General features: G+C 40.1%; 4 protein-coding genes across 4 annotated transcripts; all 4 read right to left on the minus strand.

Annotated features, from left to right (window-relative positions):
* Positions 1–4,542: 4,542 nt before the first annotated feature.
* On the minus strand, positions 4,543–10,126 carry INS49_002100 (uncharacterized protein; the record flags this gene model as incomplete). Its single annotated transcript, XM_043162915.1, has 5 exons — positions 4,543–4,545; positions 6,900–6,961; positions 7,444–8,107; positions 8,171–9,969; positions 10,075–10,126. 5 exons carry the CDS (start codon positions 10,124–10,126, stop codon positions 4,543–4,545), a joined length of 2,580 nt encoding a protein of 859 aa, XP_043031421.1.
* Positions 10,127–11,109: 983 nt separating this feature from the next.
* INS49_002101 (uncharacterized protein) lies at positions 11,110–12,344 on the minus strand (the record flags this gene model as incomplete). Its single annotated transcript, XM_043162916.1, has 3 exons — positions 11,110–11,202; positions 11,354–12,094; positions 12,153–12,344. The coding sequence occupies 3 exons, from the start codon at positions 12,342–12,344 to the stop codon at positions 11,110–11,112; spliced, it is 1,026 nt and encodes a 341-aa protein (XP_043031422.1).
* Positions 12,345–14,924: 2,580 nt separating this feature from the next.
* On the minus strand, positions 14,925–15,160 carry INS49_002102 (uncharacterized protein; the record flags this gene model as incomplete). Its single annotated transcript, XM_043162917.1, has 2 exons — positions 14,925–15,097; positions 15,145–15,160. The coding sequence occupies 2 exons, from the start codon at positions 15,158–15,160 to the stop codon at positions 14,925–14,927; spliced, it is 189 nt and encodes a 62-aa protein (XP_043031423.1).
* Positions 15,161–15,545: 385 nt separating this feature from the next.
* Positions 15,546–17,544, minus strand: INS49_002103 (uncharacterized protein; the record flags this gene model as incomplete). The annotated part of the gene is made up of 6 exons (XM_043162918.1): positions 15,546–15,610; positions 15,671–15,987; positions 16,039–16,093; positions 16,157–16,467; positions 16,525–17,255; positions 17,392–17,544. The coding sequence occupies 6 exons, from the start codon at positions 17,542–17,544 to the stop codon at positions 15,546–15,548; spliced, it is 1,632 nt and encodes a 543-aa protein (XP_043031424.1).
* Positions 17,545–20,054: the final 2,510 nt, after the last annotated feature.

A 20,054-nucleotide genomic window follows, 5' to 3' on the forward strand; every position in this document is an offset into this window, starting at 1 on the left:
TATTTTAAATATTTTAATTATTTAATATTAAGTATTTTAATTTATTAAAATAAATATATAATATAAAAATTTATTAATTTAATTAAATTTAAATTATATATATTAATAAAATAAAATTCTTTTTTATTTTTTATATTATATGTAATAAGATTCTTAAATAAAAATTATTAAAAAGGGTTTTTAAAAAGTAAATTTAATATCTTTTAATTAAAAAGTTATATTTTTTAAATTAAATATTAAAATTTAAATATTAATAATATTATTAAGCTTTTTAATATTATTTATATTTTAAATTTCTTAAATATTATATAATTTAATATAAATAATTTTTTAATTAATTTTAATTAAGAAATAAATTTCTTATTATTAAAAAAGCTTTTTAATATTAATTTTATTTATTATTAATTAATTTTTAAAAAATATATAATTATTAACTTATATAATAATTTTATTAAATTTAAAAAAAATAAAATTCTTTAAAAAATAAATTTAATACTTTTTAAATATTAATTAATTAAAAAAAAATATTTATAAAATAAAGAAATATTTAATATATAAAAAGTTAATTAATTAATTAAAAAAAAAAAATGATTAATTAATAAAATAAATAAGATTATTAAAAAATTAATTTATAATAAATTAAATAAAAATAATAATATAATAATTATAATAAAATTAAATATAATATATAAATATATAAAAAAATATAAAATTATTTATAAATTTTAATTTATTTAATTTAATTAATTTTTTTTATTATAATATTATAATTTTAATTATTATATTAATAATATAAAAAAGTAATTAATTTAATAAAATAATTAATTTAATAATAATTTATATTAATATATATATATAATATAAATTTAAATTTATTATAAAATAATAAATTATAATAATTATTATAATTTATTTTTATTTAATTATAAATTATTAAATAAAAATATATAATTAATTAATATAAATTATTTATATATATATTTATTTATATATATATATTTATTTTTAAATTAATAATTTTTATTAAATAAATATATATATTTAAAAAAAAAAAATAATATTTATATTATTAAATTTTAAATATATAAAGCTTTTTATATTTATAAATAAATTATTTATAAATAATAAATATTTAAACTTATAATTTAAATTTATTATTATATTAATAATAAAAATAAATTATATAAAGTTTAAATTTAAAATTTATAAAATATAAAAAAATAATAAGAAATATATTAATTAATAATTATATAATATAATATTAAGTTTTAATATTAATATAATATTTTATATAATTTTAAATTAAATTATAATATATTTAAAAATATATATATTTTTAATTATATTATATATAAATTTTTAATTTTTTTATAATTATTTAATAAAATTAAATATAATAAATAAAAAAAAAAATTAATAATTAATATTATATTTTTAAAAAATATATATATAAAAAGAAATATTTTAAAAATATAATAAATTAAAAAAAAAATAATTTTATATATATATATATAATATAATATATTATTTAATAAAATAAATTATTTAATAAAATATTTTTTATTAATTTATTAATTTTTATTAATTTTAATATTTATTTAATATAATTAATTTAATAAAAATTAATATTAATTAATATTAATTATTTTAAATTATTTATTTTTAATTAATTTTATTAATTTAAAATAATAATAATATAATATATTATTTAATTAAATACTTTTAATTAATTTATTAATTTAATTAAATTTAATATTTATTTAATATAAAAGATTTAATAAAAATTAATGTTAATTAATATTAAATATTTTAAATTTTTTATTTTTAATTAATTTTATTAATTTAAAATAATAATAAAGTTATAATATAAATTTAAAAATTTAAAATTTTAATAAATAAGTTTATATTTAATATAAATTATATCTTTATTTTTTATATTAATTTTATATTATTTTATTTATTTAATTATTTAATATATTAAAAATTAATATTTATTATATTAATTTATTTAAAAAAAAATTATTTTAATTTTTTAAATAATTAAAAGATTTAAAATAAATTATAAAAAATTTATAAATATATATAAAATTATATAAATCTTTTTTATTTTTTATATATATTATTAAATAAAATAATAAATAATTAATCTTATTATAAGAAAAATATATATTAATAATTATAAATTTAAATTAATTAAGAAATAAATATTTATTTAATATATATTATTAATTAAAATATATAAAGTTTTTTAATATAATTTTTTAATATAAAAAATATAATTAATTTTATATTATTATTATATAATAATAAGCTTATTAATAAATATTAAGTTTAATATTTTATAAATATATAATTTAATTTAAAAACTTAATTTAATTATTTTTATAATTATTAAAAAGCATTTTATAAAAATTTAAAAATTATTAAATATTTATTTAAAATTTTTTATAATATAATAATTAAATATAAAATTATAAATAATAATTTATATAATTTTAATAAAATTAATTTTATAATAAATATATTAATTATATTAATAATTATTATATATATTAATAAATATAAAAAAATTAAATTAATATAATTTAAAAATTAAAAATAAATAATAATTATTAAATATATTAATATAAAGAATTAATATATTTTATTATTTATAATTATTTAAAAAGCTTATTATTTTATAAATTAAGTTATAAAATTAAGTTTTTTAAAAAATTAAATTATTAAGCTTATTTTAAATAAATAAATAAATAATTAAATTAATTTAAAATAAATTTAATATTTTAAAAAATATATAAAATATTAAATAAAAAATAAATATTAAATATTTATTTTTAATAAATATAAAAATTATATATTAATAAATTTTAAAAATTATTATAAAATAAATAATATTATTATTATTAATATATTATTACATTTATTTTATTTATTTTAATTATTAAATATTATATTATATTTATTTTTAAAATATATATATAATAATTAAATTAATTTTTAAGAAAATTAGAAAATGTTTTAAAAATTTAAATTTTATTATTTTTAAATTTAATATTTACTTATATATATTAAAATAATTTTTTTCTTATTTTTTTTAAAAAATAAAAGTTATAAATATTATTTAATATTTAATAAATTATTTAATAATTAAGTTTTATTAAAAATAAAATCTTAATATATTAAAAAAGCTTTTTTATATTAATTATTTTAATTATTAATTAATTATTAAAGAATTTATAAATAATAATATATAAAATTATTATTTTAAAGAATTAAATTTATATATTTAAAGATATAAATATAATATTTATAAAGTATTAAAGGATTAAAAAGAATTAAATATAACTTAAAAAAGTATTTAATATTAAAGATTTTTAAGTAATAATTAAAAAAAAATAAAAAAAGTAATTAATTAATAAAATAAATAATAATATTAAAAATATAATTTATAATAAATTAAATAAATAATATTATAAAAATTATAATAAAATTAAATATAATATAAAAATATATAAAAAAAAAGAAAAATTTAATAAATTTAATTTTAATTATATTATAATAAATTTAAGTTAATTAATATTAATTAATATAAATATATTTATTTTAATAATATATAATAAATTATATTTTTAATAATATAATTAATATTATTTAATATAATATTTATATTTTTTATTAAAAATTATTTAATTTAAATTTATATTATATTTATATTAATTTTTTTAAATTAATAAAATTAATTAAAAATAAAGAGTTTAAAATAATTAATATTAATTAATATTAACTTTTATTAAATTTTTTATATTAACTAAATATTAAAATTAATTAAAATTAATAAATTAATTAAAAGTATTTAATTAAATAATTTATTTAATTAAATAATATATTATATTAAATATAATAAAAAATATATATAAAAAAATTTAATAAATTAAATTTTAATTATATTATAATAAATTTAACTTAATTAATATTAATTAATATAAATAAATTTATTTTATTAATTTATAATAAATTATATTTTTAATAATATAATTAATATTAATTAATATTAAGTATTTATTTTTTATTAAAAATTATTTAATTTAAACTTATATTATATTTATATTAATTTTTTTAAATTAATTAAATTAATTAAAAATAAAGAATTTAAAATAATTAATATTAATTAATATTAAATTTTATTAAATTAATTATATTAAATAAATATTAAGGTTAATAAAAATTAATAAATTAATAAAAAATATATTATTAAGTAATTTATTTTATTAAATAATATATTATATTTCTTTATTTATTTATTTTATAAACTTTATTTATAAAATTTATTTAAATTTAATTAATATTAAATATATATTTTTTATTAAAAGTTAATTAATTTAAATTAATATTATATTTATAATAATATCTTTAAATAAATAAAATTAATTAAAATTAAGAAATTAAATATAATTAATATTAATTAATATTAAATTTAATTAATTTCTTTATATTAAATAAATATTATAATTAATAAAAGTTAATAAAAGTTATAAAAATAACTTACTTATTAATATAACTTATTTATTAATAAATTATATTATATATATATTATATTTTATAATAAAAATTATTAAATAAATTTAATATTAATATAATTATTATTAATTAAATTATAATTTTTAAATATTTAATATAATATAAAGTAAACTTAAATGAATTTTATAAATAAAATTTATAAAATAAATAAATAAAATAAATAAAAATTAATTATATTATTATGCTTTATAAATAAATATAAGTATTATTATATATATAAAGATGTTAAAACTTAAAAATTTAAATTATAAATAAAAGTTTTATATTTATATTTAAATTTATATATTTACTTTTAAATATTTATATTTTAATATTATTACTTAAATATTATAACTTTATAATTTATTATTTCTTTATTTATTATATATTATATTTATACTTATATTTATATTAATAATTCTTTATCTTATTTTTATTATTATTAATATCTTTTTAAGTTTTTATATTTTATTTTATTAATATAAATTTTATTTCTTTTTATAAATATCTTAAACTTCTTTTATAAATATATAAGTTATTATAAAACTTATTTAATATTTTTATTTTTATAAATGCTAATAATTAATTTTTTAAACTTTTATATTATTTTTTTAAGCTTTATATTTTTATAATAATATTTTTTTATATAAAGTAAATAAAAGCTTATTTTTAATTTTCTTTTTAAGCATTTTATTAATAATTTAAAGTTAATTATGCAATTCTTTATTTATTATATTATTAATATATTTTTATTTAAAGCTTAAAAATAACTTTATTATTTTATAATACTTAATTTATTTATTCTTTTTAAGCTTTATTATTATTAATTCTTTATATTTTAATATACTTTAATTTAATGCTTATTAATTATAAAGAAATACTTACTTCTTTAATTAAAGTAATAATAATTTATATAAGCTTTATTAATGCGTTTTTTAATATTATTTATATATTTTATTTTAAGTTTTATATTCTTAAGATATTAATAAACCTTATATAATTTAATAATTTTATTAAGTAATATTAAGCTTATAAATATTAAATTAATTAATATAATTCTTTTAATATTACTTAACTAAAAATAAATAAATAATTTTTTATAAATAATATTAATATTTTATAATAAATAATAATAATTAATAATTAATAAAGCTAAAATATTATAAATAAAAGTAAAATATAATAAATAAAGTTAAAATATTATAAATAATAATAAAATATAATAAAAAAAAGTTAAAATATTATAAATAATAATAAAATATAATAAATAAAGTTAAAATATAATAAATAAAGTTAAAATATTATAAATAAAATTAAAATATTATAAATAAGGTTAAAATATTATAAGTAATAATAAAATATAATAAGTAAAAAAAAGTAAAAATAAAATATTAAGAAATATATTTTTATTTACTTAAATATTATTAAAAAGTATATATATATTATTATAATTATAAATATAAAGTTTATTAATAATTTAAATAATATATTTAAGATTATTTAAGTAATTATTTTAAATAATAAAGCTATTTATAAGGAATTAATTAAGCTAAGTAAAATTTTTTAAAAGTTAAGAAAATATAATAATAATTATAAGCTTATAATTATTATAATATATAAAAAGATATAATTAAGTTAAATTATATATAATTAAGAATAAGGGTAGTTATAAATTTATTATAAAATAAAGTATTAATTATAAATAGTTATAAGGAGTTGTAATAAAAGTATTATGTAAGTAGGGTTATTAGGTGTGGCGAATAAATGGTGGGGTGCAGGTAGTGGGAATCTGACTTTTTGGACATTTATCGCTCTGGACCGCCACAAGTAACCAACGAAGCTAAACGGCGGGAGAGCCGCGGCAACGACTAGTTGCAGGCGCGCAAGGCGCGCAAGAGACACCACCAATCTCACATTACTATGCACCATCGTGAGGTGCAGCACTCTGGCACCAATCTGGACCGTTGCGAAGGGCGGCGAGGAAGTCCAATGGGGGACTGTGTCGAGTCTTGGCCTCATCTCCCACCACCGGACACAGCAGCCAGGCAGCTTGGCCCCTGACAGCGGGATTCGCAGCTGGCCAATGGCGCATCACGGCATGAGCGAAGGCACGGCGCTTAACCTGGGCGTGGTCCCCACCACAAACAATCCTCTTTTCCTCTTTCGGCCGTGGTGGGCGCCTTGTAATACTCGTCCGTCTCAGGCAGACGTCCATTTCGCCTCTTGAGAGGCTATTAATACCCGGCGCACCGTTATGCCGGTCAAGCGCAGCTTGGGGCCCGGCAACTGATCGTCCAAAGGCAAGACTGGATCTGCTGCTGTACAGTAGTCCACGTCCTCACATCTGAGCCGACAGTAGTGGGTTTGAGGGAGTGGATCGGCACAACCCTGGCGTCTCCCGCGTCTAGCAGCCTATGTTAGGCGGTTGCCTCTCGCTTGACGTGGCCGGGATCTTGTTCCGCCAGCCGCCCTGCGCACAGTACAGACGTGCCTACCGCTGCTTGCCCAACGGTCCTGAAGCTCGTGCATTCGGAGCAGCTCGGCTAGAAGCATGCGGGAACGTGCTAGCAAGGTATATACGCAGCCTTGCTTATTAAGCCGGCCAGAGGGTTGGCTTGACAGGAAACAGTGGCACGCAAAAATTCTGGGTTGAGAGACAGAATCGACGACTTGACGGGACGACAGGGCGCACAGGAAGTGCAGTCGAGAACCAGACACGGCTGTCAACGTTCAACCTCCAAAGCACTCAAGGCCAAGTCTGCCGACCAAAGTGCCTCGAGCCATCTTGTACAAAGACCTCAAAAATCACATCTCATGCATATGCCTAGGAGCGGCTGGCTTCTATGCGCGTGAGATTGAAATCTGCCTGGGACCACGCCAACTAACCTCTCTGCAACTCATCGTGGCCACCCGTAGGGGTGACGTCTCTCTTCCCAAACCGCACACCAATGTCCCTCCTGAAGAACTTCCCAATATTCTTCAGATTCTCATTGATGGTTGCCTTCTCACCAGGGGCTCCAGCGGCGGTAGGTGTCCCGATTCGGTCGGATGCGTCCCGCGCAGCGCTGAGCAGCTTCTCACCCAACGAAGCTGCGTCGAAGCGGCCGCCAGGGCCTGCGGCACCGCTCAGGGCGGAGTTTCCGATGCTCCCGAGACCAGTGCTGCCAAGTCCGGAGGCATTCAGCAAGGGCCCCACAAGAGGCGAGCTTTCTACCAGCTGCTTGTCTGTTCTCGCGACGTCACGGTGAAGAGAAAACAGTTCCAAAAGGTGAGCCTGGTCCTGCTTGCGGACACCCTTGAGCTCAAGGATTTTCTTGAAATTGGTATCTGATCGATCACCAATGTGGATGAGATAGGCCTGAACGAGGCCCTCAGGCGGCGAGGGCCGTACTTGGAGAGTCTTGAGCAAAGGGTCTATACGTGTCATAACTTGGTTGACACGCTTGATGTATGTGGCTGGAGGCTGGTACGAGTCACGGGATGACGATGCATTGTGGTAGCCCAGGAGCTTCTCGAAGTTTTTCGCAAGCGTATACTTGTCGAGAAGCATCTGCAACAGTCAGTGTCCTTCCTCTGCCTTCTTAGCGCGACACACAAGGTGGATGCATCTTACCTGTTCAGCGCCGCCTTCAGAGATGGGGCGGCAAAGCACAATGTTGTTGATATACGCCGTTGCCAGGCGCTCGACGAGATTGTCACAAAACGCCCTCGCATATTGTTGTTTGGCGACAATGGACAGAATCTCTTCGGTCTTGGCGTTCACATGCTGAAGCAGCTCCCCAACGTACGAGCTATGGTCGCCGACGCTTTCCATCTCTCTCCAGTTGGTGTTCTTCATCTCCCTCCACGCCCCCTCACAACTAGCCTCTACCTTGTGGACCAAGGCTTGGATAGCGGCACTGACGACGCCGAGGAAGGTGTCCGCTTGCGAGGACAGGTCGATCTTGGCCGTGAACTCAGGGTCGACCCGCTTCTTGATGTTGTCTTCAAGCTGTACGGTGTTCTGGTGCCAGAAGTCTGCAGTATTGAGAACCAGCACGGTGTCCTGAACAGGTGGGCCTTGGGGCCCGCCCCGTTGCAGGAATCCGAGCAGCACCTGCTGTGCATACTCCTCGAGGTACTTGGCGAGGGTCTTAGTTAGATCGAACAGCCTTTCACCGGTAGACAGTTTCGCACACTGCGACAAGGTGATCTTGTAGAAATGGAAGAGCTCAATGGCCGATGGTATGACGGCGTTGGGGGAGAATTCCTCGTCTTCGTCTATCAGAGGGCCATTCTTGTACTTGGGTACCATGGTCGCCAGGGCCTTGTCCTGCGACTCCACCCACAAGCTCAGATATGGCTCAAAGGCCACGGATATGGAGCCGTTGAAGTTATTCGTTCGGTCGTCTGACGAGCTCAGTGTGTCGATACTTGCACGGGGCAGCTCGTTTGAGAAGCGCTTCTCGAGGCCTTGTTCAAAATCCATGGTTTCCTGCAGACAGCTCAACAACAGGTTGACGTCTATTTTTTGACCGTCGGCCCGTCGCATGCTCTTCTCCAAGATGCCCTTGAAGTCCTCCCTGGTGCCATCGCAAAACGACATGGCCAACATTTCGTTGACTCTCCAGTGTGGCGGGAATATGGCCGCATGCTCGTCTTCGTGTGTCTTGAGCATCCGCTTGAACCAAGCATACCGCCGGCCGATATTGTCCAGATTGCCCGCCTCGTCGTTGCCGCGGAACACCTGGCGATACTCTCTCAACTCCGTGTTGACGTACCATGTGATCAGCCTGCTCTTTGCGTTCTCGCCCAGAGCATCCATGACCATACAGGCCTCGATGAGCGTGCCCTTCCGCTGGGGGATCTCTGCCTTGGCAAAGGCAATCTCGAAATCCTCGCACACCTGCTCCAGCAGCTCCCTCTGCAGGTCTGCGACGTTCCTGCTTAGCACGGCGATCTGCTCGATGCTCCGGTAGCTGTTGAAGTGCTTCATGAGCTGGAGGACGGCCAGAAGGAGGCCGGCACACTCGCGGTACTGCCTGGTCCTTGCCAGACCGCGCAGCTGATCGTAGGCGGTAGTCAGCATCTGCAGGCGCTTCAGGGCAGTCATGCTGAGGGTCAGGTTGCGCTTGGTGCCGTCAATACGCTTGATCTCGGCGGTCATTGTGGTTATGTCACGTTCGGTTTGTAGTGCGCGGCTGCGCACGCCTTCTATCCGCTGGAACAGGCTGGCGAGCTCGGCCTGGGCGGACTGCATGCGCTCGAGGCTCGAGTCGGGGCCCCAGGCCTGGGAGGCCTCGAGGGCGCCGATGGAGGAGGACAGGTCATCCTTGTGAGACCGCAGAGTGGTAGAGACGCGGTCGATCGAGGAGACGGCGGCTGAAGGCCGGGAGAAAAGGGCGTTGAGATGGTCTACCGGGTCGTAGTCGACTGTAGACAAGTCAGTGTTAGTATCACCTAGCACAGTTGCTGGTACCTGCTCTAGAATGCTCGATCTGTTGCAAGCTCTGCCAGGTGGGGCGTGGAAGAACTCACCAGAATCAAGGGAGGACGGGTCGAGTAGGTTGTTCTCGTTGAAGATATTCATGGTTGGTAGTGTGTCCAGGGTGAAGCAGCAGGTCCGGCGACGTTGCATGTGAGCGGACTGACACAAGCTCTTGGAGCTCCGTAACCCGGCAGGGGGGTGGGCAGGGGGGCCCCAGGAGCGACGCGGGCAGCTACAGCTTGGGCGCCGTTCCAGTTCAACTCCCTGCCGAGCCCCCCCTTTTGCGCGTGCACCCTGGAGACGTGTTGTATCTACAGTATCGGCTCACTCGTTCCGCTCCCCTGCTACTGTTTACTTTTGTGGCTTTCGAAAAAGGGTGGATGCATCGCATGAAGCATCCACGGGGAGCGCTGCTGGGCTCTTTGCATTGCCCTGTCCATGTTGAGAAGCACGGTACTGAGTGCCGTTTCTCGTCCACCACAGATTGGACGCCGTCACTGTCGCAGTGAATAGGAATCAGCGCTTCTTCTTCTTCTACTTCTTCCCAGCATCAGACATTAGATGTCACATTGACGCATAGCCAACTACAAGAGTCATCAATCGCAGCCAGACATTTGCTGGGCGCTGAGTTTACGGTCGAGTTGGCCGCTCGACGTAGGTGTGATATAGGCAGCACATCTGTCAAGTACGCACTGTTGAGGGCCGCCGAAATGCACTCACTCACTCACTCGTCAAAAGTCGGATTCGATCAAGAGCCTCTCACCCTCGCTGTGCCCCGTCTTCTCTCCGGCGCCCTCGTCCGAGTCTTATCCGTGTAGTTTACTCTGGAATTTTGTGGTACGTAGGGTATCTTGATATCGCTTTATTTCCATCTTCCTCCCATCTGCCACCGCTCCAAACCTGACAACAGCCCCAATTGTCCAGTCCGCCCAACATCACAGAATAACGATGGGCCTTCTCCGACGAGCCTGCAGTTCGAACATGTGTCCTGTCGCTTTGCAGTGCGCCGTTTTGCTCCCGTCCTGGAATGCTGAGCCGTGCATCGTGAGCTATTATTTTGCTGACCATCACAGGTGAAGAGCGATTCATCGAGAGCTGTGCAGGGCACGAAACCCAGCAGCAACCAGGCTCCGCGCCGCGTCCTTGGAGTCCGCTGGTGCTGTCCAGTAAAACAATCCCTGTGTAAAGGTCAGCCTATCTTCTAATTTTCGGGCCTTTGAAGGGCGTTTGGGGGGGGGGGGGAGCGCCGTCAGAGGCGGGAAAGGGGGTGAATGAACAAAGACTTGCACCCAAGCCCTTCTGTCGGCAAAACGCCGCCTTTTGCTTCACCGTTTCAGGGTTATCATATGACACAAAACCACCGTCGCCGCCCACACAATATGCTGCGCATGCCTTCTTATCTACCTGCTCCTTGGTACCCTTGCGCGGGAGCTCGTTGTACTCAAACTCGCCATTGTTGCCGCCCACACCTTTGAACCTGTGTCCAGGGCCTGCCACTCCGAGAAAACTCCGTCCAAACACTGGTATACCGAGCAAGATCTTCTTCGCTGGGAAGCCCTGGGCTATGAGATATGATACCGAACTTGAGCCGGAGGTGTCACTGTCTTTGCCCGAGGAGTACAGTTGGGCATGGTGCCCAGAGATACTTGCCCAGGCACCGTAGAAGAGGTTGAGTAGGTCCAAATAGTCCGCGGCGCGACGAACATCGATGTTTGCGAGGACGGAGCTGGAGCAAGGCAGTGCCGCGGTGAGCAGGTAATGCTCTTCGGGTAGGTACAGACGAATCGCTGCGATGAGGGCAAGAAAGCCGCTGCCTTGCTGCGGATCCTGCCACATGATATCCAGGCCGTCCAGGCCGGAAGCCTCCACCAGCCCTCTGGCAGAACGGGCGAGGTTATCACGAAGTATGGGACTCGCCGCGATATTTGCGAACATCTGACCCGAGCCGCCTCCACCAATAGACAGGATAACCTGTAGATGAGGGTGCTTCTGCTTGAGATGCATTAGGGATCCCAGCCCTCCTGACACTCCATCGCATGGGGCTCGCACATCAGCATACTCGTCACTCAGCTGTAACGCGGCGTCAGTCTTCTTCCCCACGGCTCGCGATTGGATTGCTTTCACTCACGAAGACGCCACCATCTGCACTGATGCTCGCAAAGCAGTAATACACAGTGCTGATACAGCTGTAGTTCAAGGAGCCAGGGGTATCGCCGCCGTAGAGCCTGTAGTTGGGGAAGTAGACGGCATTTTTGTAAAATACCTGTGATGAGCTGATCGCCTTGCGCGACTTGCGCGATGAAGACGAGGCACTCATCATCGGTGTACAGCAGCCTGCACAGTCATTTGTTGCGCTTCCTCTGTTAAAAGGAGATCACGGCCTCGACCGGCGGGGAGACAAGTCAGATGAGGACAGGGTCCGAGTGGCCCATTGGGAGTGCTGTGGTTCATCGGACTCGTGCAACGTGGAGAGGAGTGAAGAACATATATCTTGAGGGGGTCACCGACTGAGTCGCGCTTGCCGGCGCCGCGTGTTGTCCAGAGGACGTGTTGTGTGTGCATCAGGTAGCAAGGAGACGCTAGGTACGGCCACAAACAGGACCAGTCGCACATTTGTAGACACAGCAAATCCGAGCAAGCGGGAAAAAAGAAGGCGTCGAAACGGTGAGCTGTGGTCGCAGTGGGGACAAGAAGCGGGTTGTCAAGAGGGACGCAAGCCCTGGTTTCTGCAGTAGGGCCCTCCTGGCCGGCCACATGCAGGCTTCTGCAATGACATGATTGCACTCGTTTCGAGTTCTCCGGGTACGACAGCCCTGGGCTCTCTGCAAGAGCACAAGAGCAGCAGACAGCAACAGCAAGGAGGCAGGTGAAGCGGGGGAGCAGATGCGAAAGCTGCGAGCCGCCTCATATCGAGACTGGACTGAAACACGGCCATGATTGCGCACTGATTGCTGGATCAGCTTTCCACTTGCACGACTTGAGCATTCCGCTATGATACCGACGATCTCCGGAGATCTGCCGGACCTTGGTGGACGGATTGTCGCCGAAACGGATTAGGCAAAAGGCAGGACCGAAGGCGCTGGGCAACAGCGCCGTGATGGGATTCTCCCTCGGTTTGAGACTCTTGATGTACATGCCGAGATCGTGTGCCGCTCTCAAAAATAAGTCGAGGGCCTCCTATATACGCAAATTCTGTAAGTTCGTCTACGCGGCATGTTGTTGAGATCTTCACTCACGGAGTATGACTGGATGGAGGGCCATCGGTCACCCCAAATCCCCATGATTGTGCGTAGCTCGCGCTGCTGTGCTGCTCTGCCGTGTGCTTGCGGAACGCCGAATGGGCACGCCCAGCCGCCAGCGAGCGCATCGTTTCTCTGACAGATGCGATCCGGGGCGTGGACCTTGATGGGACTGTCAAGTCGCCGAGACCTCTGATGATCAACGAGATACAACTACGAAGCCTTCGAGCGATATGTCAAGCGCTGACGGTCCCGTGCTTCAAGTAGCGAGCCGTTCCTTGGCCTGGAGCATGGTTCTATCTAGTCCGGGTAGCGGCAGGGCGGAGGAGGAGAGCAAAGTGACAGGCCGTCCAGCGTTCCATAATCACCCTAGCAGCCGGGCCCGTCCTGGGATTATGCCTCGAGAGCAAGCACCCTAGCGGCCTGGCTCAGGAACACCTCGGCGAACCGCACAGCAACAATGCATGTTCATAGTACTGTACCGTGTACCATGTACTCTACTACCTAGGTAGGTAGATAGGCCCCAGTCTAGGCAATGCCTGTTGCTGAGCTGGACGACTCTGCTACGAAGCGTACAAGTAGACGACCGTGACAACCGGTATCTAGGATCCAGGGCACGGCAATGTCGTCGCGACAGGGCGGAACAGACGGACAAGCGGTGAGTTTTCCTTTTCAACTGGCCTTGGTCGCACCATGCTATGCTTGACCATTGGACGGGCTGGCCAGAATGGCGTTGTTGCCTGCACGCAACTCTGCCCGAGCCTTGGAAGGACCCATGGATGCCGATGCCGTGTTGGGGCCGGTAGAAGAGATTTCTCCGCCGGTGATCGTCGCTGGGTCAATGATGCCGTTCCCACCGACTTTCCTCTCTCGTGGGCGAGTGGAAGCTCAAACGGGCGCCGGCAAGCCCTGTGCTGACTCGGGGCAGGTCATTCGGGATGCGGACATGGACAAGTATGGGCGAACCGGTTGTGGCTGTTCCCCTCGGCTTGCTTTTGACGAGGTCGATGGCTTGGGCTGGCAGGTTTGACGGGCAGGTGTGGACGGCAAAGGACCGAATCTTGGAAGTGAGTGATAATGGGCCTGGAGCCACAGCGTGACGTTGAGTTCAGACGTTCCACCCTTGATGCGGCCCGGCCCCGATCACCAGATGTGCAATGACGATTGTGCCCTCTTGGCAGACTTTGGGGCTGGAGCTGGCAGGCCGGGGTGGCCCAAGTGACCCGGACGACCGTGTGTGCTTGCGCGATTCGGACGATTCACGCTGCCCCAAATAGACTACCGTTGGGTAGATGCCTCGGTACCATGGCCAGCAGGTGGCTGTGGTATTGACTTCCCCACGGGTGTTAGGGCTGAACCATCTCAAAGGCTTTACAGAGGTTTGTCTACTGCAATTGGTCCCAAGCCTTTGGTGTGGTGGAGAGGCGTGTATAGCTATAGGACTCCATAGTGCCGTGCCTTGTTTAGTGATCGTCAAGGGTACCAGTACCACGAGTGGGCAGCTTCAGACGTTTTCAGGCCATGACAGAAGTGGATAGGTAGACAGAGCCAGGCTCGAGCGTAGGTGAAACAGACGGTGGTTGGGGTTGTGGTGCAATCTGCAAAGCATTATCAAAAAAGAAGTCATGGCAAGGAATAGCGAGCCGTGCTCGGGTCGCAGACTAGTCCACATAGACAGTAGACTGGCCTGCCTGGGAAACTGAGGAGGCAATGTCGTCGTCGTCGTCGTCGTCGTCGTCGTCGTCGTCGTCGTCGTCGTCGTCGTCGTCGTCCACGAGCAGCTTACGTAACAGAGACGGCCCCAGACAGCAGAAGCCCAGGCAATATCGGGAGGCTGTGGCAGACTGCGTCAATTGCAGTGGATCGAGGAAGCTAACAGACCTGTGCCATTTGCCATCCTGCTCCCTTGATCGTTGACCTTAACCATCCAGATTCGTTCAAATTTCTATTGGGTATCGCTCTATCACCTTGGAAATGTAAAGACGAGTAAAGTAAAAATCAACAAGAAAGCAAGACCAGGACTCTTCGAGATTTCCTCGACAGACCTGTCCCCCTTGGCCCGCCCCTCAATCCACGCCTGCCCGCAAGCGTTGCCAACGCCCAGATGGCTCCATGCCCACCCATGCCCTATGCCTCCCCGTGGTCGAGTCCTCATCCGCCATACCATATCGCAGCCTTTGACTTGAAGGCAGGCTTTTCTTAGCCCTGTCGACGGCCTGTCCTGCACCGGGTGCATTTGTCTTGCAACACCAGATTATGCTGCAGCTGCCACGGTCTGGTGTTCATCGAGGGTGCAGCTGGTTGAGGTGAGTTTGGAAAGCCGCGTTCAAGGCCTGCAAATGCTTCTCTGCACCCAGTGTGTCAGCCCCAGTCCGGACTGCTCGGCCTCCTCAATCAGTCAACTCACCGGCAATCTTCCATCGTTTCGCGAATACTTCGAGGCAGCCTCGAAGCAACTGGACCTTGCTTGGCCACTCCGGGTCGTGCATGACTACATCGCCCAGCCTGATGAGGATCATGGCACCTAGGAACACGCTGTACGCCATTGGGGGCACCAAAGGACCCAAGAACGACAGGCTGCCCGATGAGCTCATGAGCCTTGCACTATGGCAGATTGACTCGATGACAGGGAGTGTGGTCTGGATCGCGGCTCTGTCCATGGCGTCGTGTGTGGTTCCAGGGCTTGCAATCCCGACATACGGGTGATTGAGCTTGAGGATCGCGCTACCATCTCTTCAGCACAGCGCCCCTCAAGTTACCGACACAGACTCTTACGTATATGTGAGACTCAGAGCGGCAAATCGGCTGGAGTCCTTCCAGGGTGTGGAGACTTGGGGACAACGTCAGCCAGATTGCCCGGCTCAAGACGGTCTTTCTCGACAGAGCCTCTTACCGATGTGACGGGCATGGTCCATCATCGCATTTGTCAAACTCTCGCGGGAGGCCCCCGTCATACCGGCTTGGCCCGATGTTCTTTGCAGTACTTGGAGGAGCATCGAGGTCGACTTGGCCTCGGGGAAGACAATGGTGTCAATCTTGTCATCCCCGTCGTCCGCGAACCTGAACACTTGCCGCTGTGTGGAGCCGCCGTACTGCTGGTTCTGCGACAGGGGAAGGAATGGGTCGAGGTGTTCCGGGAACGGGACTTGGAAGTCAAGTACCGGGACGCTGCGCGGGAACCCGAGCTCCTCGGCCTGGATGCCACTTCTTGGTGTCAGCCTGGGACCAAACTACTTGGCAGATGCCAAACGACAGACTGACCTCTCCAAAAACATCATAGACCACCAGATGATAGAATAGGCCTTCAGCACCCTTGGCCGAACGATCCACTGATCTTGTCTCCAGAAGGATTCACTGAGCCAGCCGAATGCGCGGCTGATGGTGACACATGATCCCAATGTCATGTAGGCTTGCTGTGGCATGAAGTGGCAGAGTTCGTACAGGCACACCAGGAGGTTCGCCTGGAGGAGGGGTATGGACATGGGCTCCTTGGCGGCGACGAGACCGCAGAGTGTCTTTATGGAATGGTAAAGGCTGTTTTGCATCGACACCCCCGGCGTGTCCTCCGGTGCCCGGACGATCAGGAGCATTGACAATGCCAGCAGTCCAGTTTCTGCTGATGGTTCTGTCCACATTTGCCCGAACCGCGGCTCGAACCCGGACCTCTCGACGATGGTGAACCACGTGTTAACCGTCCCGAAGTAGTATCGCACAATGCTTTCGGCCGTCAGCTGGTCCCCCATCATCTGCGTCACGCTTCGGAACACGAAATGATGTATGTCCTCTGTTGTGCCCAGCGAGGCAAAGAGGGACGGGCCAATCGCGGGACCAAGCTGGCTGCCCAGGAACGGGTTCAGAGAGAACGCGCCCTGGGCACTCAGGCTGGCAAAAGTCTCGAAGCTAGTCTGCGCGGAGGCTTCGGTCGGGCGGGAAGCCGCTGCGTCGTCTTCGTGTTGACAAAATTCGAGGGAACTGTTTTGGGCCGGTGAGCTCTAATACAAGGCTTCGTTCGCCTCGCCGCCGCCGCCGGGGGGGGGGGGAAGGGGGGCCGACCTACTAAGTGCATCTACCACACGACGGCAACTTCTTGTCACACTTCTTCTTTTTCCGACGACAATTCAAACATACTCTCGACGACTTTGCCCCGCCGTCGGATGATGGGGATGGGGGGTCAGAAACCGGTGGTTTCAGCGAGCTCGAATTCGGTGCTTGCATGTTTGCGGTGGGCGACAGCGCTCGAAGAGACATGCCGAATGACGAGGGATCGAGGTTCGACGGCATCGCACATCGAAGCGTCCAGACGTTGGCTGGTGTGTTCTATTTGAGTATGGCGACCTCGAGGAAGACATCAGCAGCTGATATAAGTAGTCCTCTACTCGGCCCACCCCTGTCATCCGCTTGCTGCGAATGCCGTCACACACGTGGACCATGCCCAACGCCTCGACTTGCATGCTGATGCAGAACTTAAAGGGCCGCGCTGCTCAGCCCGCCGGATCAAGTCAACCACCAGGAATCATGGATGGTCGCTCTCTCATTTGCACAAGCCGCGGAAGCTCACAGCACATTTCCCACACTTCCCGCGGTCTCTGATGGTCGAGAGGAGACTGGAAACGTGACGAATAGGAGCGCGGACTATTTTGGGTCTCTACGGACATGTCCTATGCTTGGTACAGGCGCCACAAACCAGGAGGCTCCAAAATCTGATGCGTAAGTGCGCTAGGTTGTTTTGCTCGCACCTCCCTGGCTGCTGTGGCAGGGCTGAGGGCTACCTTGCTAGCGCAGCATCGTCATCTCGCGGTCGGCGTCCCACCGGGGGAGCGCTTCATTTGGAAAAGCCCCAGATGCAGTACATTTCCAAGCGCGCCTGTTTCGAGACTCAGGAGTGTGATTCGCCAAGGAGCGAGCGATATCTTGGGGTTTTCTTGACCGCCCTCCACCCCGGCATCGCTCGACCTGCGGAGGGTGAATGCTGATATTCTACAACACCTGACTCCTGCGAGCTCTGCGTCGTTGAGCAGAAGCTGCTGACCCTGGGGACGTGGTACCCTACATGCGTTCTGCAGCTGCTATGACAGTGCCCGTGGCTGCTGTTAATAGAGCATGTGTACGGCCAATCGCTGTGCGGCGTGGTGCGCAATCCTGGTGTCTCGGAAGCCCAGCACACACTTGGGCCCAGAGACTCGGGTCACAAGGATCGCCGCGGTGCCGGCTCTTGGGTTGGTCCCCTCACGGCCCTACAGGGCTCATTCAAGCGCAGGTGTCATTCAGTGGCCGCTTAGCCGCGAGCAGCGCCACCATCGCGCTTCTTTGGCTCCCGAAACGCCAGCTGAGCTGCTGTGCTCGCCTTTGCAGGCGACACACAAGACCTTCTCTTCCCCCAGGTATCACAGCCACGCAAGACCTCTGTGTCTGACCTTGGGTTACCTCAAAACTCCGCATCGGAGGTGGGGACTGGGATGGAAATAAGCAGGTCATCACGCGCCTGGGCATAACCGTCATCCAACAAGATCATTAAACTGCCCACGACTGAATCTCACGTCAGCTTCTTCATCAGATCAGCACCCCACAAGGTCTGGTCTCCCCTAGGCTTCAACATTTGGCACCCAGGGCCACCCGTGCTTGTTTATTGCCGAACGGCTTATCCCAAGGCAACGGTGAGCACAAGTTGGCGTTGCTTCGAGACTGCTGTGGGGTTCTTGCACCGGTACCCGCGTCCGCCCTTGTTCTCCCGTTCCCTCAGTCCATCTTGTGATTCTGTTTCCCACAGCTCTGTCCAATCTCACCGCCTGGGGCGCCACCCCGTACACCATTGTCCTGCACCGGCCCAGGCAGACGGAAAAGCATAAGGCCGTGCCGGTGGGCTGCAGATGGTGTGAAGCTCAAGCTCAAGCTCGAGGTCCAGATGTCTGAAGGCCGCAGTCTTACCATGGAGGATGGATATGCAGTGCATGGATGCAGGCCCTTATGTTCCGGATATGCAGCCAGCTGCTTGCCTTAATCGCCTTTGATCCAATGACGCGCCGCCATCGATATTTCGGGATTCCACATTGCACCTTGCCGTAGTGTGGTTGCGTTGCATCAACCGTCGACTGATCGAAGCCCCCCGCGCATGGGAAGGCCGCACGATGCTATAGTTCCACGACAGCTTCGGCATTTGTTTGCTGACTTGGATTTTGCAGTGCGTTTCACCTTGACCTGCGTCTTCCACCTCCTGAGGTCTAATTGGAGGTTTCTCACGTTTCGTGTGCCTTCTGGGCATTCTGCTTACTGCGAAACCTGGGACGTCGACGGCAGCAATGGCGGAAAAGCGCGCTGGGTGTTCCTTTTCACTGTGGCAACGCGCCATCTTGTGGCTCAGCCGCGGTGTTTGACTCTATTCTTGTCCAAGGGACAGTTGAGCACAAGTGCCTCTGTGTTTCCCTTTTGTTCGCCCCGTCACACACACACATCCCTGTTGCTGGGTATTTATGCTCAAAGCTTGTGGCTGCAGTCTCTGACAGATCATCACGGTCGGTAATGCGTCGAGGCACTTCAGTGAGTGACTCAATCATCTCGAATTGGATTTGTCATTTTGCCATCGCGCCGTAAACATCATTTCAAATGCCACAAGCAGGGACATCTCACCAAAATCACGTGTTGGAGCATAATTCCCCATCCTCAAACGACCAGGGAGTCATCGCTGAAGAAGGTGGTAAGATGACTTGATCAATCCCATCCCAACAACCTCCAGCACGGCCTGCACCCCCTTTCCTGGGCAGGCCGTCGTTCGCTACCGGATCCTGTCCATGAGA

This window comes from Diaporthe citri (assembly GCF_014595645.1).
Source record: "Diaporthe citri strain NFHF-8-4 chromosome Unknown scaffold_1, whole genome shotgun sequence".
NCBI lineage: Eukaryota > Fungi > Ascomycota > Sordariomycetes > Diaporthales > Diaporthaceae > Diaporthe > Diaporthe citri.